Source organism: Lacerta agilis, chromosome 2, assembly GCF_009819535.1.
Source record: "Lacerta agilis isolate rLacAgi1 chromosome 2, rLacAgi1.pri, whole genome shotgun sequence".
NCBI lineage: Eukaryota > Metazoa > Chordata > Lepidosauria > Squamata > Lacertidae > Lacerta > Lacerta agilis.
Genome location: NC_046313.1, coordinates 33,500,451 through 33,522,452, shown reverse-complemented (window position 1 = coordinate 33,522,452; position 22,002 = coordinate 33,500,451). Strand labels below are relative to the sequence as shown.

At 43.6% G+C, this 22,002-nt stretch overlaps 1 protein-coding gene across 1 annotated transcript in view; it reads right to left on the bottom strand.

Moving 5' to 3' along the window:
* MGAT5B (alpha-1,6-mannosylglycoprotein 6-beta-N-acetylglucosaminyltransferase B) overlaps positions 1-22,002 on the bottom strand; it is a 164,299-nt gene that overhangs the window by 30,777 nt on the left and 111,520 nt on the right. The window contains 4 exon segments of the mRNA XM_033139432.1: positions 5,702-5,707; positions 7,212-7,342; positions 10,909-11,042; positions 13,419-13,550. Coding sequence (XP_032995323.1) covers positions 5,702-5,707; positions 7,212-7,342; positions 10,909-11,042; positions 13,419-13,550 — 403 coding nt within the window.

Here is a 22,002-nt window from a genome sequence, read left to right as displayed (position 1 = left end):
CAAGCATGAGCTTACTGGGTGGGCCTTAGGCGTGCTGCTCCATCTCTCAGTCTCCATATATATATCTCCATTATAATATGGAGATAATACTGGCCTACCTAACCAGTTTATTGTCAGTCAGGGGTGCTAACATGAATAAAATATGCCCCACATAGTTGATCACAAGACGCAGCACATGTACATCATTTGAATGGCAGTGCCCATCAAAAAATTTTTTTGGGGGGGATGCCCCCTCAAATATTTTATGGGGGGGGTGAAGGGGCCTTGGTTCCTAGGAGTTGGCTCCTATGTTGTAAGTAGCAATCTAAAATGAAGTGTGTTGAGCAGTTAGAAAAAAACGTGATGTCATGCCCCTAGAGCATTCAAAAGGCATCCTGTTCTTAAAGGGAGGTCCTGCTCTTTGGAATAAGATTATGTCTGATCAAATTATGTGGGTGATATGTTCTTTTGAGAAGCAGGTACCAGTTGCCCGATCAGAGGTGGGGAAACTTCTTTTTCCTGGGAAAAGGATATGTTGCCTGAGAGCTGAACTGATGGTTTGTAGAGAGGTCCTTCTCTCCCTCCAGGCTCCCCTACATGCATGAAACTGGGCCAAGGTTCCCCACATATGTGTTAGGTGTTATTTTGCAGCTTCCCAGCATTTTTCCTTTTGGGGATGAGGCCCGTATTTGGTTGATTAACTCTGAAGCTCATTTGATGTTGCCTTTTAAGAACTGCACGTAGCTGGTAAGGACTTCATTATCACTCTATCAAATGAGTAGGCTAGCGGATCAATACATGTCACACAATGTTTCCAAGCATGGATCTCCTTTCCCTGCCAGCATAAATTCTGCACAAGAGAAGTAACTTCCCCTTCAAATTCAGCTGTGGTCAGCATTGTCCTTTGCAGAACAGACTGCTTTCTGTTCTCCCTTCTTCCCCCCAATTTCTTCACACTTTTTTAGCATTAGAAGACACAAACCATCCAAATTAAACTTGGGGGTGAGAGCAGAGGCACAAACAGCATTCGAGACCTGGGCTTCATTGAAGCCCAGCCTAAAGAGGAAGCTCTTCCCAGCCACAGAAATTAATGTATGGTCTATGGTTTAGTAGACAAAGAAGGCCGGGAACTTTAATGGCCAAGCCTTGCTCTCACTTATCCTCCCTGTGCTGTCTGCAGCAGACACCTGCCTCAAGCACTTAGAGAAGCGATGCAACTTTTGCTGCCACTGGGGGATGCTGATACACTTAAAGATCTGTTTCAATTCTTCCACCACATTTGGTATTGTGGCTGAAGCATAAAACCACTAAGAAGTGTGCAGCACTTTTCTGCACATGCAAAACATCACACACCAACTACTGGGTTGATCAGTCAGATGTCTGAGGGGAACAAGACTGAGTTGGCTCACGTGGGTAGGGAACATTTTTCATAAAGCCCAGTATCCAAACCTGGATTCTGCTGGTGCTTCTGTTTTAGATTCCATTATGGGAATGCCAGGCTTTAAAATAGACCTTGGCATGAGGCCTCCTCATGTAAGCACAGAGATGCTTTGCCGTGTCATACAGATCTGGGCTGTGCCAAGTCTTGCCCTGTATGGTGGGAGGCCTCTGGAATGTCACATAATGACTTGGGCTCATGTACAATACACCAGAGACTGGAATGCACAGCCATGTCTAACCGGTCCAAGGATGTTTTCAGAAACTGATGGAAACAATAATGAATAAAAATTGTTCAACAGCTCACAAGCAAAACAAAAATTGTGCAAATCAAGAAAAGGAGCAAATTCATTTTGAGTGTGCCAACTGGAAGCATCCAGTGCACTCCATGAGGGCTTGGAATCGACTTCTTTCTGTAAGGTCTCTCATACAAGAATCTGTGGGATGTATGAGACAAGGTTATGTAGAGGAACTGTGGCCAAAGGAAGTAAGTCTGCAAGTGACCTTTGAGCTGTCAGCAAGCGGTTCGAATTGCAAATGATCCCCGAGCCCAGTATATATAAAGCTATATTTTTTAAAGGCAGGTAGATAAGCACATTGAAGTGATCATTTGCAATACAAAATAGGGTTTATACTTAGAGGAATAAAATGGAGTATATTCAGATCAGGTGTGAGTTTCTGAGAATGGATATGAATATTACAGACAGCATTTGTTAAAATAATGGGAGATATGCATAGTGTGTGTGGGGATAGATGGATAGATAGATATGGTGTCTGCCTGCTTTTGCAATGGAAAGCATATTGTGCAATAGGACTTCGCAGGGGCGGAGCAAGGGGCGGGGGGGGGGGAAGTCCGCCCTGGGTACCGCCCTGGGGAGTGTGACACTCTGGGGGCAGGCCTCACCCCCGCGATCGAACGTGGCAACTTTTAAAAGGCTGCAACGCGCAAACAGCAGCACAGCGTCTGTGCTGCTGTTCATGCGCTGCAGCCTTAAAGGTTGCCGCACCGCACGGAAGGGGTGCTGGCTGATCGCGCTTGCCATCTTGGGTGGACATGCGCAGTCCACCCAAGATGGCGGGTGCGGTCGGCCGGCACCCCTTTCAACCAGCGCCACGCCGCGTTTTAAGACTGCAGCAGGCGAACAGCAGCGCTGCTGTTCGCCGACTGCAGCCTTAAAACGCGGCGCGGCGCGGCCCGGTGCCGGTCAGAAGCGGTGCAGGCCGATCACGCCCGCCATCTTGGGTGGACTGCGCATGTCCACACATGCGCATTCCACCCAGGAGGCTGCGCATGCGCCGTGACACGCGCGTGGGGAGGGGTGCCTTTCAAGTTTGCCGCCCCGGGCAACAGATTGGCTCCCTCCGCCCCTGGGACTTCGCATTTCTCTACTCCCTCTGCCACCTTCCTGAATGCCCCACATCAGTTGTCTGGAGCTGATTTTGGGGGTATGCAGGGTAGGAGAGAAAAGAGGAGCCCTGTTGCACAAGCAGATGCTACACTGGAGAACATCCACTTGATACTACTTTTGTGTTTATAGTACATTAATTCTTTCTTTCAAATTAGTTGCACACTAAAGTGAATAAGGAAGTTGTATACATCTATGGTGCGTCACAGGTTCCGGCAAATATGGTTCGGGTGAATATTGTTATAATCCTCTTCAGACAAAACCAATGGTTTCTGCATAGAGTTCTTGCTTAGCGGAAGCGGTAATTTAAAAACCCTCCACTGCACTCCTGATGGCACATATTGCAGTTTGCTGGATAGAAATCTGTGTGATGAACAATCACATGTTGATGCACAAGAGATTTCCATAACTTGAGATGCACAATGTTTGCATCAAGTAAAGCTGTGCTAGAGGGAAGAAAAAAAAGGGTGGTGGTGGGGGAGAGGAAGCGTTCGCTAGGCAGGATTTGCTTCTACACTCAGGGGGTAATTGACCTGCTTTCCCCCTGGAAAACAGAAGCATGCAGAGGAAACAACATGCAGAGAAAACAAAATAGCAAAGGGAAGAAGCCAAGCCATTCACCACCTGGGTTTGATTCAAAAATGAGAGGTGTTTCAAGTGTTCTACTCAGAAGGCACACACTGGAACTTGGGGGGACTGGGCTCCATATGTATTGTGGTGGTGGGGGGGAACAGAGATGGGTAAATTTGCCAATTTTAAATTTTATCAGTTTCTCATTTTTCCAACCTTTTTTATGTCAGATTTTTTTTAAAGCGCTTCAGAATATTCGCCAGTAATTTAGCGTAACTTCTCCTGATATGCACATTTTTATATGAAGTTTTCCCCAATATATGCGGTTTTCCTAAGGCAATGTACCCTAATATACTGCATGTTCCATGTTATTTTCATGATTATATGCATTGATATGTACACTTTACACTAGTGTATGTATTTTTGTACACGTACACATTGGAATGTAGCCTTCGAATAAAATTCCATTTTGTCAGCGCAAATGGGTATTCAAATCTAAATAATACGACTTCCGGCGGCGACGCCATTGCGGGTGGTCGTGGGCTGCTTCGGCTGCGAGGCGCCCAGTCCATCCCGGGGGTTTGGAGCCCCGCTACCGCAAAGCGGGGCTCCGGTGGGGTGCGGGAAGAGCGTCCCGCACCCTGGGCTCCCCGGCTGTGCCCGTTGTGGCTCCGAACCCTTCCCTCGCTCCCCCTGTAAAGGGGGAGTGGGGGTGAAGGGACGACGGAGCCGGGCTATAGGGGACATGCCCCAACCGGGATGTAAATGCGGCGACAAATCCTGTGATGAGCGTCTAAGTTCTACCTTTGATGCATGGATTTAAAGAAACCCGGTGGTCGTGAGTACTTGATTGGACTAGATATTATGTTTTTTGGACGATCCGGGGGAAGGAGAAAGGCAGCCTGCCTCCCTCCCTTCGAGTGTAAGAAGTTAGCCAATTTGAGTGACTGCTGCTACAGAACTGGTTACAAAGTACTTGAACTTTGATACATGAGACTGTTAAAATTTTCTTTTGGGGAGTAAACTCGCGGAAAATATCTCCGTTTAAAGCTGCGGTCTTTGCGCTCCGGCTTAGGAAAAATGGCGACGGAAAGCTTAAACTGAGGTGAAAAAACAACTCTTACAAAAGGAAGAACATAGAGACAGAAACTGTAATTTGACACTCACTCCCACCCCCTCTACCATCATGTTGGGCTTTGTCTTCGAACTTGTTTTGAACTCTGGACTAACGGAAGAACAAAGGCTCAATGCTTTGAGGCTGGAACTGCTTTATCGGAAAGTGAAAGTCTTGTGTGGGGATTTGAAAAGAAATCTACTTCCCACAGAGGAGGCTCTCAAAAACTTTGATACTTTGGAAGAAAACCTTGGCAAGGAGCTGAGAGGGTTGCTGGAAGGATGGAGAGAAATGACAGGGCGACTCCGGGAAAAAGATTCGTTCTTGGGGGGTGGCAGCCCCAGGACGACGATAAGATTTGTTATATCCAGACCCCGAGGTGTGAGCTCGGGGGCAAGGGACAAAGAATTAAGATATTTACAAGAAGAAGAAGAATGGTATAAAGAAACGGAGCAGCTGAAAGAAGATGAGATGGATACCCTGAGGCTCGTTGCAAGGAGTGTTCTGAACTGTGCCTGGATCTGTGGACATTTGGAAAAAGAAGGCAACTGGAAGTTTGGTTCTGGCGTCACTAGGAGAAGGATAATGGATAGAGGGGGAGTGGGGTGAAGTATTAAGTAAAATCTAAAACGGTCTGTTATGGCATTCTGAAATCGGAGGGTGAAGACTGTTAGCTATATGTAGTTTTTCTTAATAAGAAAGGAGATATTTGAAGTTTTTATGTTATTAGCAGCAGATTAAAGAACAGAGGAGATAGTGTAGATTTGATAAGAACGACTTGTGAAGATCTATGATGATGTATTGCTAGTAAATCTAGTATAAGATGATTAAGTTTATAGACTAAGATGATTAAGATGATTGTCTAATTCTATATATATAATTGTGTTTAATTTTTAGAAGAAGAGGTTAAAAAGCAGATTAGGGGTATAAAACCGAAGGTGAAAAGGTAGGGGAAGTCAACCGTCAAGATTCAGAAATAGAATTTTTTTTTACGAGATGCTTAAATAGGAAGAAGAATCCTGGCAATGTTTGTATTTGGTTTACAATTGTATTTGTTTTGTATGTGTATAAATGTAGGTGTGGATATGGGTGTATGTTGTTATAAGGAAAAAATGCCAATAAATTCTTATTAAAAAAAAACAAATCTAAATAATACACATAAAAAGCACATAGCTGAAAATGATTTTCTGCTTACCTGCAGCTGGAAACCCCATGGTGGGCACACAGAGAGAAGCAAGAAGGAATGAGAGTTAGTTCCTCTGTATCAATGGCAACAAACTAAAAAGATCTCAGAAATGCTCTGAAGCAACCAGAAGAACTTCAGGAAAGCTCTTTTGGATTGCACCAAGGTCGCATTTAGCCAAGCATCATGTTTGAACAGAGCCTAATCCAGTGCTTCCAAATAGCCTGTGAGCAGGCCATAAAGGCAATTCAGTCTCCTGTGCAGTTGTTTTCAACTACCCCAAACTATCCTGCCACTGGTATTCATTTAACTGTCACAGACAGTAGCTCATGCTTGTCCCCTCCTCCTCCACGAATTCATCCAATCCCCAGAACTTCAGGGTGGCGTCATGATTACTGGGGAAGCTTTGGCAACAGGGGAGTTGAAGAACCATATATGGTAAGCATTTTAAAGTTCTTAAAAGCACTTTTTAAATAGCATGACATGAGCACAATGGTTCCTTCCCCGCTCTTTCTTGGGCCCATCATTACAATTTGCTGCTGCAAGGAATAATACAGCAGAGATGAATAAAGAGGGCAGGCTAAGTTGTTCATAAAATCTTTCAAATGCTTACTTTTATATAGAGAGGTCCATGGATAGAGTACATAGAGTGACAACATGCACTTAGTCCTCTCACTGTGAGACAAAGTGTGTAGTGTGTGTGTAGTTCTATGTGAAAAAGAAGCCCCCCACCCCTTGCATTTGCAACCAGGCAAGATCGGGATATACCTATTAAGCCCTAAACTGGTCCTGAAAGTTAAAGAATTATTTGGATGAAACCTATAACTCTTCATATGGTCCTCTGATGTACAGTGGTGCCTCGCAAGATGAAATTAATTCGTTCTGCGAGTGCTGTCGTCTAGCGAAAATTTCGTCTTGCGAAGCATGGACGGGGGAAGCGCGGTTTGACGGGGGGGGGGAAACGCAAAAAAAATTCATCTTGTGAGTCGCGCCCATAGGGAAATTCGTCTTGCGAGTCACCCTTTCATTAGTGAATGCCTTTCGTCTAGCGAGTTTTTCGTCTAGCGAGGCATTCGTCTTGCGAGGTACCACTGTATCTGGGATGAGGAACCTGTGGCATCCACTGCTATTGGACTACAACTCCCACCAGCACCACCATCATGTTGTTGTTGTTGTTGCTGTTGCTAAAATGTATGGAAACAGTTGAAAACAAACTACAGCCATTACAATAGAGGCATTTCTTACCATTGGCCACACTGGCTAGCTGGAGCTGATGGGAGATGGAGTAAAAAAAAACCATTGGGAGAGGCACAGGTTCCTCATCCATTTGTTAAATGTTATTACAGATGCACTCCATGCCTAATTATTCGAAAGAAGTCCCACAGAGCTCAGTTGCACGTATTCCCAAATAAGTTTGCATAAGATTGCAGCCACAGTGCATTTAGCACACTTTGGACCATGGTTGAGTGATTAAATGCCTTTGACATCGTTAAAAAGTTCCACTATTTTATTCGCTACCCACCTTCCAAATGCTGGCTTCTTTCCCATATACCACTGCCATGTTGTTAGCCTTGTTGGATTTAATAAATTGCTTCTCTGTTTCATTGAGCTCCTCGGACACAAAACCCATGAAGGAATTGTCAGGCGTATGAGCTGCAAAGAAATAAACATCCATGCATTTGACTTGCATTAGGTTTCTCCAGAGATTTCCCTCCGTTCTCAGTAACACAAACACCCCATTCCCAATGGGATGCCTCACAGGCTGTGGAAAGAAGCCTCACAGGCTCTTTGCTAGGGCTGCATTGAATTTTGCACTCATACTCGGCTTTCTACCACTACATGTTTTATAATATAAAAAGTGCCACATGTCCTCCAACATATGCCACCACGATTGCAGCACACATTTTCTGATAATTCACAGGAGATCTGCTTCGTTAGTTTACAAGTCAGTTACATTAATTTTAGAAATGACTCCATTGAGATATTTTACACCCTCCATTACATAACATCTTTGAGTTAATAATGGAATAACCCAGAAATACTTTATATTTTTCTTCTCATTAAACAACACCGACATCTAGTAGAGTGGGCTACATGAGGCAGGGATGGCAATTAACAAAAATGTAATGCATCAACCCTGGAAAATGCTTTTTTAAAAAAATAAAAATTGAAACTCTTTAAAACATTGACTGAGAATTTTCACTTTGGCACAACCTTTTTTAAAAATATAAAATCTGAGTATAATCTTATCTTAGTTCTCTGGAGCTATAACAGCTTTATTATTATTATTATTTTAAGAAACCCAAATGTTGAAGAAATTGAATTACTTTAGAGCTGAATTGCCTTAGAGGATGCATTCAGCAAATGTTATTGGTTTGCTACTTGCAAAGTCAAGTCTAATACAGCCTCCACTTGTAAGATTCAGTTTCAAATATCCAAGTAATTTTCAAACAAACTGTAATTTCTCAATGCTGGGGGTCCCTCCATGTTTGCTTCTTCTATTGGGCTTTCATTTTTAGAATGATAAACAACCCTCCAAAATTACAGGTCACTGATTATTATGGATAGCTCTTAAGGTGTTCACGAGCTTTTTATCTCCTGTTTTCTCAGGTGATATTTTGGCCATGCAGTTCAGCAGATTTCCATGATCACTGAAATGTCACAGGATATATTTTGGGGAATTAGCAACAGGAATCCAACAGCTGGGGGAGAATGCTGGAGGATGGGGTGGTGGCACAAGGCAGTAGATGTGATTGGTAGATCATGTGAACAGATGCTATGTGCATATGAACTGTTCACTGACGGACATGTCTGCACAATCAGGGACCTACTCCATAGAGTTATTGGGAGAATAAAGTTTGACATTGTGGGGAAGCCGTGTTCTGAAGAGCAGACCCAGAAGCGATCAACTGACAGAGTTGGCTAGTAAAGCTTTGGGTTATTTCATGTCTCCGCAAATGAACTCTCTTCTATTTGGTGCAATGATGGTGCTCACCGCACATTTGAGTACAGTGGTACCTCTGGTTATGTACTTAATTCATTCCAGAGGTCCGTTCTTAATCTGAAACTGTTCTTAACCTGAAGCACCACTTTAGCTAATGGGACCTCCTGCTGCCGCTGCGCCACCAGAGCACAATTTCTGTCCTTATCCTGAAGCAAAGTGCTTAACCTGAAGCGTTATTTCTGGTTAGCGGAGTATGTAACCTGAAGCGTATGTAACCTGAAGCGTATGTAACCCGAGGTACCACTGTGCATGATGGAATGGCAGAAATGATGTTATATTTTCCTAGTTGTTATACTGCAATTGTCAGTCCACCTAGTTAGGAGGGTGCTTTCAGGACACTTCGTTGCCTCTAAAGAAGGTTGGCGTCCTCCCATCCCATGTCCGTTCCCTCCTTAACCTTCCAACAAGAATTGTGCACCACAGTTGTTCTGAACTGATCTCCCATTAAATCCCAGAGAATTCTGAGACTTAATTTGTGCAATGCCATGTCTCAAAGGAGGGGGACACAAAAATAAAGCTTTCTCCTAACTGCTGGTTTGCAAAGGCCCATTTATTTCATTTCCAATACAGTCCTGAAGATATTTTTACCATGACACCACATCCTACTCTTCCTGCTGTCACTGTGCTTCTAGCTGGGTGAGGAATGATTGGTTATCTTGGCAGCTCGCAGAGAGCCAGAGAGAGTTACTTGCATCGAGATAGCTCTGTGTCTGTTACAAGTTTTTTACCCTGGCCATGCTGGGGGGAAGGGGAGATGCTGGGACAGCATGGAAACATAATTAGCAAAAGCAGTGGGAGTGGGACAGTAATGTATGAAAGCTAATTAAAAAGGCAGGCCCCATTAAGCTAGCTTTTCCTTGGGGCATCATTGTCAAGGTTAAGGTCAGGTGGAAGCAGCAAATCTGCCTATCCAGAACCCTTGGGAAATCAGCATGGAGGTGCAAATGTGACAGTATCTCTACTACCCTTTTCATGGTACGGACATAACACAGGGCACAGGAACTTTCAGTTCCTGTCTTCATGATACCTTTGGGGCTTCTTCATCTTGTAAAGCTTCCAGATATATTCCCTGTGTTTTATTTCTACCAGCTTTAAGAATGGCGTGTCAATAAATTCAACTCCAGACAAATGATTCAGGCCACTGGTTCAACCCGCAATCCAAGCAAAGGGTGTATGGTGTGTGTGTGTGCATGTGCGTGCGTGCTAGGACACTTGAAAAACAATCATGCAAATAGGTCAAGTGGTCATGTGAATAAGTGACAGCTCAGAAAATGAATCAGAAAATGATTTTCTACTTTCAGAGCAAAGAATGTAACAAGTACTTGGGGTTCATCTATGTTGAATTAAGTATGGACAGATTAAGGAACCTCAAACGATGCCTTTTCTTTTTCATATGTGCTCACTCCTGGTGAGGCAGAACCCATGGACAAGTTGGGAGGATGTAGATCGGGGAAGCAGTTTGGGGCAGAGTGGAAGGACAGGCAGGAAAGAAACGGGTGGGGAATCAATCCTGGATCATGACTCCATGAACAAGTGGTATTGGAGACAGGACTTTCAGTACTCTGGACAGTAGACAAATTGTTCGAAATGTAGAACTCAGAAGACCTTCTCCATGAGGAGAGCTGAAAAATGTGGAACTTTTTAATGCAGGGGGACAACTAAGGGGGGCATTGTAAAAGTTTATAAAATTCTGCATGTTTTGGGAGGAAGTAGATATTGATAATGTTTCTTCCTCTCTCATAACACCAGAGCCATTCAATGAAGTTTATGGCCAGGAGATTCAGGACATGCAAAAGGAAGAACTTTTTCACAAAATGCACAATTAGATTATGGAATTCACTGACTTAAATAGCTTTAAAGGGGTGGGTGGGAAAGATATCCCTATTAGCAGATATTGGCCATGATAGCAAACTAGCTCTTCCATATTTGCAAGTCCTCTCTGAATACAAGTCATTGGAGAGAGCAGAAAACGGGTTATTTGTTTGTTAAATTTATATCTCACTTTCCCACCAAGTGATGCTCAAAGCAGCTAATGTAAAAAATAGAAAGTAAAATATAGAGTTGTAGTCCAGAACAGCTGGAGGGCATCAGGCAAGGGAAAGTTGTATGCCATGGACTTCTGGCCTTACTCAGGAAGGGTCTGTTATATCTGAGCACCCACTGTCATAACACACCTCTCCATGGCAAATCACTGCCAAATGTTGATACCACTTACGAAACATTGTCATGAACTGCTTTGGGTTCAGATTCCAATAGCCCCAGTTTGTCCGGTACCCATGCAGTGTGGCATATTCCTCATGATTGTATGCTGGCTCAGTCCCAAAAGTGTCAATCACTCGAACACGGCACCTGTGCAAGGGAAACGAACAAAAACCATGCTGGTTATGTCCTGCATAGGTGCAACACAAAAATATGAGCTAGTGATACATTATCCTAGAGCAGCCTTTCTCAACCTTGGGTCTCCAGATGTTTTTGGCCTACAACTCCCATCATCCCTAGGTAGCAGGACCAGTGATCAGGGATGATGGGAGCTGTAGGCCAAAAACATCTGGGGACCCAAGGTTGAGAAAGACTGTCCCAGAGCCATTGTGCCATGTCCAGTTTTGGTGGAGGTTCTCATGTTCTGGAGTCTTCTTTATCTGGAAATGTTAAGGAAACTACAAACCCGATGCTCCCTGGAGAGGCTCAGCAAAACCTTTTGTGTCTCTGTGAAGCTGTCACAACTACTGGTGACCTCTCCTTTCCCAAAGGAAGAGGACAGGAATGGTAGAGACTGTGAGACTGGCAGGGGAGGAAGACTTACACATAACCCATTCCTCTCCCTCCGATGAGCATCTTCTGTGAATACTGGAAGTCCTGGCTGAGTGCTGGCAAGAAAGGGACTCAAAAAGGGACTGTAAAATGAGGTGATGTGAGTTTGCTCATCCCTAGTTACAATACATATTTTTATTATCACCAAAAACCACTTTCTCAAATATATAAGGAGGCTGCAACACACAATTAACCAGCATGAGTTGCATAGCCAATAATATCGCTTAATGATGGATGGCATCATATTTCTCTGAAAAAGAAAGATAGATCTAGGTTGAAAGAAGAAGAAATGAAAGGGGTGGAAATGGTCAGCAGTGAGACAGGGGGAAGAGTGAAGCAGAAGGTAAGACAGGGGTGGAGGTGGGCAATGAGGTCTTGAGGCAACAGCTCCCTGAAGTGAAACAAAAATGCAACACAAACAAATCATCTTGGTGACAAATGTTTGGGTATCAGAGGAGTCAATTACCAAAATCATCATTCTGTTAAATTTGAAGAGGCTTGATGTATTCAAGTTTGAATATATGAGACTCGTGTTCAAAATTGATTTCACATCTTGTTTTGCAAGAGCTCTTCCCTCTCTTTCTGACTCCCCTGACCCCCACATCCTAGCCACCCTGAAACTGGCTTATGGCACTGATAAAAAGAGAGAGGGGAAGAAAAGTCAGAAAACACAGCAGGTAGAAAGCAAGCACAGGAATAACAACTCCTCTCTTCCAACCAAGCTGAATGCAGAGAGAAAATTGATTTACAATAGAAGCAATAACACCGCCTGCCATTTTTCTCCCTCATAAAAATTGTGCAGGATAACAGGAGGGATTGGAGAAAGAGTAATGAATACTTGGGCTACCAGTGCTAAATTAAATCACAAAATTTTACTAGCTGCTGATCTGGCAAGAGTGTGTGAGCTGAACTTTTTAAAATCTCAGGAGGAGGGTCAAAATGGGCAGAGGTGTCCCAGGTTGATCCATCCACCTGCCTGCCTCTTTCTCTCTCCTAGCGATGCTTGCAGAACACACCTCCAGAGTGCAGATGTATTATTTATCCTTGCTCTCACTCACAAGTCCATAACCCCCAAGAGTCTCTGTGTTCTCCATGGAAAGTGATACTATTATTATTTCATTTAAGAGAGTGATATGAAGGATTGCTCTTTCACCTTTGTAAACACATCCCAGCATGTAACAATGGCAGCTGTGAAGCAGCATGGAAGCCATTCACTGGGCAATTTACCAGCTCTCAGGGACTTGGAGATAAACTGGGCCAAGGGAAAGTCTAAAACTTGTGTTGTGGAAATTTACTTTTGGAAGCTTGAAGGATAAGGAAAGGCTAAAAGTTCAAGAGAATTCCAGGTTCAATTCTGTTCAGTCTCTGGAATAATCGTGTGCGGTTAAATTCTTGGAAAATAATAGTGAAATGCATTTTGATCTTTTGAAATGGCAGACAAAAAAGCAGCTCTTAAGAAGAAACCCATTTAAATAAAATAATTGTCATATAAAGCAAAAGTTTGTTAAGTACTATATACAGCTGCGGTTTTAAAAGAATAGAGAAGAATGGAAACAATATCAAAAAGGACACCAATGGAGAGGTCCTTCTTAACTTTATTTTTCAGTTTTTAAAATACGTATAACAATCAATCTCCTTATACCCCACCACCAATAAATATAAACCATGCATATACAATGTAAATAACACAGTCAAACAGTCAGTTTGTAAATAGTTTAGATTTGATTTTAGCCAAGAGAAGTATTGAGAAAAACTTTTACTTTAGGGCTGCCGTACATCTGGATTTTCATAGACATTACCAGGATTTTGGGGGAATTTTAAAAAAATGAGGTGCAATTAGGCAAGTCAATCCCAAAAACATATTTTGGGGACATTTTTTGGGGGGAGGAAGCTTACCCACCAAGTTCTTCTTACCTGTATTTCTTAAAGGAGAGGCCCATGTGCTGCTTCATCTGCTGCAGCCCATGGTAGTCTGTGTAAATGAGGTCAAAGGGCAAAGGGACTGTCAAGGGACAATTACCCCGGCCAGGAGGCACTCCTAAGTTACTGGAAAGAGCAAGAAAGAGAGGTGAAAAGGGAGGGAAGGACGTCAATATAGCAGAGGTGGGGGGGAGGACAAATGTGGACCTCCAGCCCTTTCTTTCTGGCCCTTGAGACTCTCCCCAAGCCATATCCCTCTTCCCCAGCCATACCATATCTCCCCAGATAGAATTTACATTCACTGAGTCCAAAAACATCTCTGGAGGGTTGCAGGTTCACCACCTCTGGTGCAGAGGACCTACAGAGGGGCTAGTGAAACTCTAAGCTGACTATAAATTTATATGTGCCTAGCATCATGGGCTCAGCCTTCTCTAGCACAGGCCTCTCATGATGAATGTTTAGGGAGTGCTCTACCTAAAGATGCCTACCTTTCCCTGGGGACACTTCCCATACTCTCAGGTGAATGCTTATAGCAGCCAGTGGGGAAAGAGGGAACGTGCTGCTGTGTGGATGAGCCCTCAGAGTTACAATTTTAGTGGGTCATGCAAGTCACCTCAGCTTCTGGAGTAGTTCTTAATGGTTGTAATTGCAGCTCCAGGTTGGCCACAGATGGCCACAGCACAAAGCTTGTGAGCTGCAGTTTCAAAAGCTGCTAGACTTGAGGAATCACTGTGGCTGTAGGAACGGATTGGGGAACAAAGTCGCAAAGGTGCCTCACAAGGCTTGGAAGTTGAAGGACCCACCCATCAGTCCCCACTTTTCACTGCTTCCTGCCATTGGCTCCTCCTCCTCCTTGTTTCATACCACTTTTCCCACCTTTCTCTCTTGCCTTGTATCACTACCTGCTTCTTCTTGCTCATCCTGAAACACCTCCAGCCTTGGCAAGGTCCACCTCTTTGCTCTGCCACTTTTCTTCAGCTGCATGCACACCACATACATTTAGAGTTCATGGCTCCCCCCAAATAACCCTGGGAAATGTAGTTTACCTCTCACTGAGCTGTAATTATGCTTCATTTTTTAAAATTACTTTGTTACAGTTTTTCCTGTTCTGTATTTTGGGGTGTGTGTGTGTGTGTGTGTGTGTGTGTATTGGCTTTCTGAGCTGCCCATGGAACTCTTTGTTATGGGGTAGCTTATGTAACAGATGAAAACAAACAAACAAATAAGCGGATACGGCGAAAGGCCTCACATCTGGCATTAGCTGAGGGACATGCAGTCAAGCGTTCCGCCAGCGCAAACCATTCTGCTGATACTAAGAAACACTTAGAAGAAACTAATGAAGGACCATGCTACATTCCAAGCAAGGAAAAACAAGGATTTTCAATTTATGGTGATTTAGCTGGGGATAAGTGTGTGAAGCTGCTTCATTGCTCTTGTCAAAAAGAATATAAGCTTCAGCGCCATGTAGAACAGAAAAAGCCTGGCAGTGGCTGGGATGGGCTGTGGTTTTATCACTTGTAATTTAAGTTCACTTTTATGGGCAATTTTACGCTAAGTGGCTGGCCGGGAAGATGACATGAATAGAAAGTCTCTTGTGCCTGACAGCCACCTTTAAAAAAACACACCACACCACATAAATAAAGTGAAGCAATGCAGAAGGGGCTCAGCAGCCTATTATGGAGTAGCAGGTCAGCTTGCTAGAGATTTTCTGGCGCTTTGTGAGCATCTCAGCAGTAAAGAATTAAAGTGCAAAATCAAAGAGGAAAGGGAGATTCTGCAGATTCTTAGAATATGGACATCAGCTTAGAACAGCTTTTAACCCATTTGAGGGGAGAGGGAAGAGATCTGCATTTGCATATGGAGGCTGACTATTTCCACTTGCCTTATCCCATCCTTCAGCCCTAGGAGCCCCCATAATGAAGCTGCCCCAAAGAAGAACTATCCAATGGAAAAGAGGACACTTTCACTTGCCTCCGTGACTCCCAACATGACCATTCGGCCTTTGGTAAGAGGACGCTACTCTCTTGATATTGGAGTTTTAAAGGGTGTGCACTATCCGAAGTGGTAGTTTCACTGTGGCAGTACAACGTAGCAGCCATTTTATCTGTCATAGATGGGAAAACTTAATGTTCAAGAAAGAGGAATATGCAGATGACAAGGAATACACGTGACTATTGACTAGGTCAGCAGGAATATAGTAAAAAGGCACACTGGTGAAGGTTGTTCTCGTGGTGGTGTTTTCATTTGTTTATTTGAATTTTGAAAGAGCACAGTGTTCCCTTTGAACTGGTACAATAGGCCTTCAGGGATTTTAAAATAATGACTCATCAGCTGAATGTTTTCTCATAGCTTCATTGAATTACCCACAACAGCTGCTACCAGATCAGCCAGGAAGAAAGTGAGCTATGCCCGGGAGTGGTTACACATCTCCACATCAGAAGCAAGGAGTCAAGATGGGCCCCTTCCTTCCTTGAAATTTAAAATGCTTCATTTGCCCACCTGAAAAGCCTAGTTCACTTGGTTCATTGTAAGACAGTCCCAGGGGGGGGGGTATTTCCCCCCCTCCACCCCCCAGTCCGTCAGCTTGGGAAATCAATAGGATGGACTGCATACTGAATAGGACAACAGGGCTATAGCAGGATGGACAAATCAGTTGTGGGGCAGAAGCAGAGGGTCAGAAACATAGGAAGCTGCCCTAGGCTATGTGGTTTAACCCACAGTGCCACCCGTGTCCCTTAGGTACGTAGGAATCTGTGTTATACCCTGTCAGACGATTGTTCCATCTCGCTCAGTACTATCTGCACTGACCAGCAGCAGTTCTCCTTGGTTTTAGACAGGAGTCTTTCCCAGCCCAACCTGGAGATGCTGGGAATTGAACCAGGGACCTTCTGAGTGAAAAGCAGACACTCTACTACTGAGCTGTGGGCATTCCCCAAGGATTGTCTATTGACTCAGTCAACAAACCTGAGGTCATTTAACTTTGGATGGAGCTAGCACAGGGAGGCAGCATGCTGAGTTGGGTGTGTGAATGTGTAAGGCTGGTTGCATAAAACTGACATAGGAGTCACAGACATGAATGTCATTTATACATTTTACAGGCACCGGGTTCTACTGCCTGCAAATAGTACACTTTTGTTACAAAGTTTTTCCATTCATTCTTTTTCTCTGGGGGGAAAAAGCCCTATTGGGCCGCAGTAGATACAATTCAAGATTACATAGTGGAGGATGGGAAGGTTAGCACTGTCAAGGAGAAGTGCAATAACATTTATCTCTGTGTTTCCAGGAGCGCAAGGGTAATTGTCCGGCAGCTCCATGACCTACTAGGCAACGAAATCTCAGCCACTGAGGGTTTTGCAAGACACAGTGGACAGCTAAAAGTGGGAATCACAGAAGGCTGGCTGAGTTGCATTTCATCTTCTCAACTGTGAAGAAAAGCTACAATCTTATACCTGCCTCAACACAAGGAAGTTGTGTTGTGCAGCCAGTGGAATGGATGCTAGCATGTGTTATGGGACGGGGGGAAATGAGAGTGAAATGTATTGTCAGCTTTATGGTAAATTTGCCCCCATTTCTTATTTATTCCAACACTTGAAACTTGGTGTGGTACTGTGGATATGAGTATGTGATAATTCTTCCTGAATTTGAGTCATGAGCTTGTTAGGTAAAGGTAAAGGACCCCTGGATGGTTCAGTCCAGTCAAAGGCAACTATGGGGTGCAGCGCTCATCTCGCTTTCAGGCAGAGGGAGCTGGTATTTGTGCACAGACAGCTTTCCGGGTCATGTGGCCAGCATAACTAAAGCAGTTCTGTTGCAATGGAACACTGTAATGGAAGCCAGAGCACACAGGAATGCCATTTACCTTCCTGCCATAGTGGTACCTATTTATCTGCTTGCGCTGGTGTGCTTTTGAACTGTTAGGTTGGCAGGAGTTGGGACAGAGCAACAGGAGCTCAACCCATCACGAGTATTCGAACTACCAACCCTCTGATCGGAAAGCCCAAGAGGCTCAGTGGTTTAGACCACAGCGCCACCTGCTCCCTTGTTAGGTAGCATTTGGCAAGTCATCATCCCTCATAGCATTAGTTTATGTCCTTCCAAACACGACAGATATGGCTACCATCTTGGTGACAACAGGTGTATCCTGATTCCTGCCTTGAAACTGATCTCCCTCACTTGCTTTCTGCTGCACACACAGTCAAACGCATACACAGGAATGAGTGGGAATGTACACAAGACAAAACATAGAATAACGGGCCCTTATGAATGTTGTGCACAATTATGAACTGTTGACTTCAATGTACAGTGGAACCTCGGGTTGTGGACATAATCAGTGATGGAGTCACGCCTGCAACCCGCAGCATTTGCAAACTGAAGTGTCACGTCTGCGCCAGCGCGATTTAGCGCTTCTGTGCAGGCACAAGCGGCGAAACCTGGAAGTAACCTGTTCCGGTACTTCCAGGTTTCCCGCTGTCCGCAATGCAAAAACACATAACCTGAAGCAAACGTAACATGAGGTATGAGTGTAATTATAGAAAAGACACACAAAGGAGCAAGAAAAATTATGAGCAGCTTCTTTTCTCCTTAATAAAATGTGATTCTCATTGTGCCCTACTTTACAAGCTTATTGTGAGAATGAATCAGCTGAAACTTGTAAAGGACTTTGCAAATTAAAAGTACTATAATAGGGGAGTTAATGGGATGCCCTGCTGATTTTTTTTGGACTACAAACTCCCATCAGCCCCAGCCAGCATGGCCAATGAGCAGGGATGATGGGAGTTGTAGTCTAATAACACCTGAAAAGCACCACACTGGCTGCTTTTGTACTAGATGAATGGATTGATGATAGCCTGATTGTGAAATGGGTGTTCATTTGAAATTTAATCTGCTTTGTGGATTTTAATTGGCCCAGTGTCATAGTTTGTGTGGCAGAATTCACACAAATCTTATGCGCTTTCACTTATATCACACAAATTACTCAATAAAAATAAAGGTACAGGCTTGAGATAGATGTTCTGTAACGTAACGGTGAACACCAATTATAGTCTGCCATCATTAGGCATAATTTTTCATAAAAGCAAAACTCAAGTGCAAAAATGTGTACCAGTTCTATGTATTCGATGGAGTTATATTGAACTGGGAAATCTAGCCGTGTGGCTCTTCCTGAGGAGGAAAAATTGCACTAAATTGCCAAGCAAGCTAGCCAGTGCAATGGGACTTCCCTTTTTACCCATGCTCACCCCAATCTACTCTGGAAGGGCAGAAGAATCCCTAGAACAATGCAAATGGGGAGGAGAGGGGGATGGTTCCATCTGGTAAGCAGAAATGCTTTCACTGACAGAATGATCGGTAGAGAGGGTTGTTGGATTCCTCTCTCTGCATTCACTATCAGTCTCCATTTATCTTTCACTTTAGCTAATATGTTTTAACTTGAGCACTGATCTCAATTCAGCCTGCACCTTCAAGTTCCTTTTCTACAATTCCTCTTTATTTAAACAGTCTCTATTCAAGCTTTCATCATCTGCCAGTTAAGTCAACTAATTTTCTACTAAACCCAATTTCACTCATGGCTGAAATGAAATCTTGGTAATTTTTCCTCATGCCATGTACTATTAATGGCGCTTGAAATTATGCAAATAAAATTGAACACAAATGCTTTATTCACTGAAAGCTTAACAGATTTGTTTGGGGGGGGGTGATCTTTGCATCCAGGGCCAGTCACTTCTGAAAACTTAATCTTGAAGAAGAAGAAGAAGAAGAAGAAGAAGAAGAAGAAGAAGAAGAAGAGGAGGAGGAGGAGGAGGAGGAGGAGGAGGAGGAGGAGGAATTGACTAGTGAAATCTGCTTTTGATTGAATTCCCATGAATTCCCTTTTGCCGCTGACACTACAAACCTCTTATGAGGATATCATTAATTAAGATTGCTCTGGAAAGCAATATAACAAAGCAGATGAGCAGACAAGAGTCTGCAAAATGAGACCAGCTTGCGTTTATTAAATAAGAAATAACATGAGTGATGGCTGACATTGTTTCCTCTTTAATTAAGCCAGTTAAAGGCATCATGTTCACCTATATAGGAAAGCTTTGCTGGTTGTTTTTGGACATCTGTCTGGAACAGCTGCACGTATCCCAGAATAAATCTGCAGCAGGCTTTTCTCCTGCTATTCCTCCCTTACAGGTAATTTAATCAACCAAGGGAGACATTTTGAAGCTGATACGATGGATTCAGATTACAGTGGGTTATCTTCACATCCCATTGTCCTATTTTCAAATTAACCTGAGTTTTACTTCCAAGTTATTGCTCCCCAAGTTGAGACATCAAGCACAAAATTGATCTCGGCAAACCTTTGCTTCCTTACAGAGGACAGGACCAATATACTAACGTCAGCATTAATTGCATCCCTGCTGCTAGCCCTTCTTAACTGTAAATCAATGGCAACAGTGGACAGTTTGGCAAGAAAGGACTTTGTACATCATAGAGTACCTGTTTGTTTGTTTTTAATTGGGGCAAGTCTTAGTTTTCCCATGATAGTTGGGGCACGTCTCCCAATTTCATATCCTCTAGCTTTCTGTTTGTTTTTTCCTCCATTGTTTCCCCCTTAATCTTACTGATTTCTTCTTAGAGCCCATCCATCTAATCGTATCCATCACAGTTTACTATATTCCTCATGTCTTTCTGGGTTTCCCAAGGGACGGACAGTGCAACCCTAAACACTGACAAGAGAGTGTGGAAGTGCAAGTCCATGAAATCTCCTCTCTACTTTTTTTTTTGGGGGGGGGAGCTAGTCCCTAGGGAAAAGAATTGGGTGAACTGGCCATTGGTGTAGAACATCTTCATACATCTGTGTGGTGGGCGAGATGAGGATGCAGTTGCTCCTACTCCCTGCAAAGAGGACAGCTACAAAAAGTCTGGTCAGAGCTAGAGTTATATTTATAATTTGTTCCTGTGAAGTGCAGATGTGGGCAAGCCTTCAGTTGGGATTGCTCACCTGACTAATGGGAGAAGAATTATATTGATTGAGCAGGTCATGGTGGTTTGTATGTCAATCGCAATGAAGTCTGCAGATTTAAGGAGATCTATCTTCCCTGGGAAGCATGTTTAAAAAAGCTTGACACTTTGTGCAATCTAGCATATTCTGAAATTGCTGTCTGTGAACCTTGGAGATAAGTTATTTCCGGCAAAGATGGATAATGTTACTGCATCCCAAGTGTAGAATGAAATCCACTAGGGGTGGGGGTGGGAAGTGAAAGCAGTTCTTCAGTGCGACAGTGGAATTTTAATCAAAGGGCTTCCACCTCAACTGCCTTCAGTGCATGCTTGATTCACTCCAATGTCTGCTTGGCTACCGTGCTTCTACTCCCCCCTGTGTGGACCCATTTAGGCTGTGCACAGGTGTCAAGTGATGACTAATGACAGAACAGGATGCTCTCTGCATACAAGCTCACACAACTGCCTATTTTAAATACAAGGCAATTATATAATGAGGCTCTTTACAGGTATTCCCCTCCCCTCCCCGACACATTGCAAAGCACGAAGTTAAGAAGCCTTCATTTGGAACAAACATATTTCACGAAAAAAGAAAAATTAACAGCTCACTGATTCCTCCTTGCTTCTGCACCTTCTTTTCTCAGAGAATCAAACCCAAAAGGCCAAATCCCTTCCTTTTCAGAATTTACAATGGCATAAAGCTATTTATCTGCGTCCCTTATGCAAAAGCAGTCAATAAATCTAATCAGTTATGTGTTTCTAAGAAAAAGAGTTGTCTCTTTAATTAAAGGTAACAGGTTTTACAAGTGTTCTAACTGGCAATGCATGGATTTAAGCAGGCGTCTTTACATTTTGGAAATATACCACAGATCCTGTTACCATGGGTTCCAAACAATAGACAGCTGTCCCTACCAGGGGGAGAAACAGGAGGAACCTGCTATATATAGATGAAAGACTCTTGCAAGCTACTGCAGGGCCCTTTTATGGGGAAAAACACTACCAACTGTTCACATCTAGGGTTAAACTAGATGTGACCATAGCAGATAACTTGCTCTTTTCCGATGTCTCCCTCATTCACCTATAAGGTGGCCAAGTGGACAGGATCCTCCCTTAACAGAAAATGAGCACATAACAGAGGGGTGCTGAACATTCCCTTTCCTTTTCCTCCCATCTCCTCCCCTCAAAAATTTACTCCAGGCAATTTACTCCCTTTCCAGCTCATGCCTGATATCCGAGATGGGAAGGGAGGGAAGGACTGAGGTGTGGTGAAGTGGGGGCTGGTTCAATGGTCTTCTCCCACATGCTGCTTTAACACACCATTTCACACTTGAAGAGGGCAGACACGTTGATGACAGACCTGCCACTTCTAATATGAGTCCTTGGGGGCAAGCTATAATTGATACTAAATGTGCCTTTGAATCCCGTGCTTGATTTTGTCCTTCTCTGCTTCTTTTAGTAAAAGCAGCCACAGTACTAATTACCCCCCTGTGCTAATTACAATAGAAAACACTGCTAGTGGGGAGGAGGGAGTATTTTCAGCAAGGGAAATAGCAAATGGAAAGGGTTAATTTTCCTTCTGCCCCGTGTCAAATCC